General features: G+C 37.7%; 1 protein-coding gene across 1 annotated transcript; it reads right to left on the bottom strand.

Annotated features, from left to right (window-relative positions):
* Positions 1 to 4,550: 4,550 nt before the first annotated feature.
* On the bottom strand, positions 4,551 to 4,976 carry LOC129890499 (uncharacterized). Its single transcript, XM_055966042.1, has one exon. The coding sequence runs from the start codon at positions 4,974 to 4,976 to the stop codon at positions 4,551 to 4,553; it is 426 nt and encodes a 141-aa protein (XP_055822017.1).
* Positions 4,977 to 5,468: the final 492 nt, after the last annotated feature.

The raw sequence follows: 5,468 nt of genomic DNA, 5'->3' as shown, positions 1-5,468 counted from the left end.
GTGAATATGGACTTTATGATGGGTTTTCCTCTTACTAAGAAACAACATGATTCTATTTCGGTTGTCGTGGATTGGATGACTAAGTCGGTGTATTTTCTACCGATTAAGACTTTTTATGATGTCGAAGATTATGCTAAGTTGTATATTCATGAGTTGGTAAAACTTCATGGTGTACCTGTTTCTATAATATCGAATCGAGGTACTACTCAATTCACCTCATATTTTTGGAAGTCATTCCAAAGGGGTCTTGGTATGAAAGTCAAGTATAGTACTACTTTTCACCCTCAAACCGATGGCCAAGCCAAAACAACGATTCAAACTTTAAAGAATATGTTGAGGGCATGTGTCATTGATTTCAAAGGAAGTTGGGATGATCATCTATCGTTAATTGGGTTTGCCTACAACAATAGTTATCACTCTAGCATCCAAATGGCTTCTTTTGAAGCTTTGTAAGGGAGAAGTAGTAGGTCCCCAGTGGGATGATTTGAAGTAGGTGAGATGGCATTGATTGGTCTCGATTTGGTGTTAGATGCTATAGAGAAGGTGAGAATCATTTGAGAAGGTTGAAGATTTCTCAAAGTCATCAAAAGTCCTATTCGTACGTTAGGAAAAGAGACCTTGAATTTGATGAGGATGATTGGGTTTATTTGAAGGTTTCACCCATGAAGGGTGTAATGCATTTTGGTAAGAAAGAGAAATTTAGTCCTAGGTATGTTGGACTTTATAAGATATTGAGACATATTGACATGGTGGCATATGAGTTAGATTTTCCATTTGAGTTAGCCGTGATTCATCCGGTGTTTCATGTGTCGATGTTAAGAAAGTTTATGGGTGATTCAAAATCTATTGTACCATTGGAAGATGTGAGTGTTAAAGAGAATTTGACTTATGAGAAAGTTTCAATGGAAATTCTAGACAGGCAAGTGAAGAGGCTAAAGAACGTAGAGGTTGCATCCGTCAAGGTATTATGGAGAAATCAACAACAGAGAGGGCTACTTGGGAAGCGGAAGCAGATATGATGAAGCAATACACGTATCTCTTTCCCTCCAGTCAAGCTTAAGGTATTATGTTGCTTTTATTCACATCAAATAAACTCCTACGTATTCAGTTCTTCCTATGTCATTCATATGCATGCATGTTCATGAAGATTAATTTTAAAGTCATATTTTATGTTAAGTTTGAAAATCTCATGTTTTATGCATTTTTATGCATCACTATATTCATGTTAGGTTGCTCATGCTCTTTCTGTGTCCTTTCTATGCTAGTTGAATCTCATTCGAGGTCGAATGTTCCCAAGGGGGAGATATTATAAGACCCCAAAAGTTTAAAAGTCAAAACAAAGGGAAAATTCAAGAAAATTGGAATGTTCTCAAGTATACAACTTGACCTACGAGTCGTAGGAGTGGCTCGTAGGGTTGGTACTGAGGAAGACTGGTTGGCCAAGTATGGGGGAAGGTGTATGAGTCAATTTGATGACTCGTATCCCATTTGATGACTTATGAAGTAGACCCATAAGAAAAGATTTGAGGCTCAGATTTCCAGGTTTCTCAAACTTTGCAGAACTAATTGGGTCTACGACCTGTAAAACTTTTGACGAGTCGTAACCACTACTTGTAGGACTGATTCAGAGATCCAAATCTCAGGGTTTTCTCAAACCTATAGAATGACCCAGATTGATGAGTCATAAAAGTTTTTACGACTCGTAGAAGTCAATTTATAGGATCCAATTTCGAGTTTAATGAAAGGTAATATCATCTTTTCCTAAATTCAGATCAATGAATCTAGAAACCTTTTGGCCCAAGTTCAAAGCCTATAAAAACCCAACCCTTTAAATTTCCTTCTAATCTAAATCATTCTCTAAATTTCCCTAAGGCAAGACTAAGCAATTTTCTCAAGGTTCTCTTCTATAGTTCCAAGCTAGGGTTTCAAGAACAATAAGTTTCTTTTTCAATTTCTGAGCTAAATTCATCCATGCGTCTCTTTCACCCATGAAGTCCCAAGGTTTTCCCTAAAAAATCTCTTCAATTTCAATTATTTTCTAACCTTAAATTGATGTTATTGCATTGGGTTGCTTCAATTATGCTTTTACTTATCTTCAATGATTATTACAATCATGATTCTACATTAATTGCATGATTTCAATTTGTTTTACAAATGCCCATGCGTAAAGCTAGTTTCCATGATGATTTCCATGAATTATGATCATGAAGTTCAAAGATTTTCAAAGAAAGCTTTTATGAAAGAAATTTAAGACTTATGAAAGATTGATGAAAGTTATAATGATGTTTCAATAATGATTCAAGAAGCCATTATGGCGTGATAAGTATAATTCTCACACAATCATGATTTAAGGGTGATAAAGACAATTCTTACCAAATCTATGGATTCTTATAAATTGCTAAGTTAATGAGCTACTGTTATGATTATTTTTATGATGATGTTACTAATGATGCATTAATATTTTTAATGAATTTCGTTGGGATATTGACTAATAACCAAGAGGACTTTTAGGTGGGGTTCAGTCCAGTAACCAAATGTTTGTTACCCAAGGAAATCCTAGTAGCAACCTAAAGTCTCAAACTACGTTGCCACCATAAGTTGCCTTATGTCTTAGCTAGTAGATCCACAAATAGCTCATGATGTTAAGATGTTCTCATAGAATCTACCTTTGCAAGTAGCCTCTCTCTTCTAATGTGGTAGTTACATTGTATTCCACATTATAGCTCGCATGGTCTTAGATATTGGTTAAAGGTCTTATCTCACACAAGTTATATGTAAATATGCAAGTTTTACCATGAAGTTTAAGATGCATTAACCATAAGTTTTCATGTGATTTCAAATGCTTTTAAGCCTTATTCATGCTTTATTATATTGGTCAAGTATCCTATGCCATATTGCTCATGTTCTACTTCTTGCTCATGCATATCTCACATACTTAGTACCTTCTATGTACTAACGCATATTATGCCTACGTTGTCTCATAATGTAGGGACAGACGATACTCATGCTCCTCACATTCGTGGGTAGAGTTGTTATAGTTATTTTTAGAGTTGGTAAGTTCGCATTCATTGAGGACATGACTTTTCTTTTTTGTTGTTATTTGACTTTCTTTTATGATTTGGGTGAGATAGAATCTTGTCCTAACCCCATCAAGTCTAGTCCTATAGGCATGTTTAGACAATCAAGTTGATGTAGTCCATTGTGGACATTGAGTTGAGTTTATTTCCTTCTTAGACATCTATGTTGAGTTGTTTTCTTTCGCTTATTTCTTTATGTTTATGTACCTTATGAATGCGATGGATGCTAAAAGGGTTGGTTGGGGTCCTTCGAGTTCCCGATCGTCATGTCACTCCTAGGGTCTAGCTTGGGGTGTGACAAAAACCAATTAATCATGGTCTCGAAGATGTTAACTTGCACTCTACGGACCTGTACTTCCTCCAGTAGTGGTGACCTTAATAACATAGCTCTCCTCTTATTTTAAGAAGTCTCACTAGGGATCACATTTAGCATCGTGGTGGCATAGGCAGAACAAAACTCCTGAGTGAGGGTATGGCCGTAATATCTCATCTCCATAGTCATCCACCTGAAGTGGTGCTTGTCGAATAAGTCTTTAATCTCAGGCAGTGCGGAAAGGTTATTGGTGATGACACAAAATTCTGATACAATAGCCTATTTGCATAGACCTTTAGAGCCTTTCGTCAGGCCATTGGTGAATATCTCATATTGGCCTCTGTTGCCCACCTATTGTTTAAGAATGCAATAAGGCGTTTGTGAGTTGTAGGGTCACTTTCTCTCTCTGTTGCTATGCGTTCTATGCTGTCTTGACTTTTGTTGCCTTCGTCGCTGCCGGAGCCACTTGTCTCCTCTTTGGACTATTTATTTTTTCCACTTGCCTCCTCTACGGACTGTGTGCCATATTATCTGAGCTAGCTACCTCCTCTTCAGATTGGGAGTGAGCGGCCTCGGCCTTAGCATCTACCTTGGCTCTAGTAGTAGGAGATATGTGGGGAGAGATACTAGTCTCGACTTGCACCTTGGACCCATTAGATGATTTGCTTCCTAACTCTTTATCCGAATTATTAACTAATTCCTTGGACGATAAGTCATGGAGTTGGGATTGATTTTTCGTGCATTTGGTCCTATGGTACCTAGGTTTCACGAAAGGCTAAATGGTCTATGAAGTCTATTTTGGGCCGTAAACCCCGCCGTGAACTTGAAGCTCCTTTAGATTATGTCCATCACGTCTCTGCACCATGGGTCGTAGTTTCCAATACAGTCCATATAAGTGCCCATAGTAGAGTGCCTTGGCCAAATTTTAGGTGTTTTCTCTTTCTTTGAATCCCTTCTCTCACAGAACACACTGTGACACTATAAAAACATCAAAAACAAACTTTAGGCTATCTATTACAAGTACAATTCTTGGACCTCCCAAGAAGGGCTTGATTTAATGTTGTGTCATGATGCGGGTCACTTAAATCAAGTTGCCCCCCATTATTTGCCTCCTATGCATCGCCTGATTTAACATTGCGGCACGACACAGGTTCCTTTGATTACTCAGACTTCATCATACTGGAGCTCCTCAATGTCTTTGCTTCTTCATTAGATCCCAAGTATAGCTTCACCTGCTGCCCATTTACCTTAAACTTGTGCCTATCATGTGCTTCGATCTCAATTGCACCATGTGGAAACACTCGTGATATAGTGAAAGGGCCAGAACACTTGGACTTCAGCTTACCCAGAAACAATCTCAATCTAGAGTTGAAAAATAATACCAAGTCACCAGGGCAAAACTCCCACTTCTCTATATGTCGGTCATGATATAACTCCATTCGTTCTTTGTACATAGCTACTCTCTCATATTCTCTCAGAAGGAACTCATCCATCTCATTTATCTGTTCTAGCCTGATATTTGCAGCTTCACTCAAACTCAAATTTAGTTTCTTTAGTGCCCACAACACCTTAGGTTCTAAGTCCATAGGCAAATGACATGCCTTTCCAAACACTAACTGATATGGTGACATACCAATGGATGTTTTGAAAGTTGTCCAATATGCCTATTGTTCATCATCAAGCTTTCTTGACTAGTTAGTTCTGTTTGCATTCAAAACTTAGCCAAGATCTCCTTTATTTCCCTAGGACACCTTAAACCTTGTGCTCTAATACTAAGTTTGTCATGACTCAAGCTAGGCCCTAGAAGTGACTCGATAATTATAATTCTGAGAGACTCCAACCAAGCATCTTAGCATACATCGCATACATAAGGTAAGTAATAGACATCGATAAAGTCAAAAAGTGGAAGATAAGTCTTAGGCAACAATCTTGAATAGAAAGAAAACTCAAAATAATTTATTCGAATAAACGAAGCTACATACTCATGAACGTCTAAATATGCCCCTACTAGTCTAGATGGGGGCATAATACAATCTCTTAGTTCATCCAATTTATGAAAGTAAAAGCCATAAAGAGCA

Source organism: Solanum dulcamara, chromosome 5 (genome assembly GCF_947179165.1).
Source record: "Solanum dulcamara chromosome 5, daSolDulc1.2, whole genome shotgun sequence".
In the NCBI taxonomy this organism is placed as follows: domain Eukaryota; kingdom Viridiplantae; phylum Streptophyta; class Magnoliopsida; order Solanales; family Solanaceae; genus Solanum; species Solanum dulcamara.
The sequence above is the reverse complement of the archived record's forward strand: the minus strand, read 5'-3'. Positions and strand labels throughout refer to the sequence as shown.

Excerpts from the sequence above, each read along its gene's own strand:
- LOC129890499 (XM_055966042.1), bottom strand. The coding sequence starts at position 4,976 with ATGGACTTAGAACCTAAGGTGTTGTGGGCACTAAAGAAACTAAATTTG.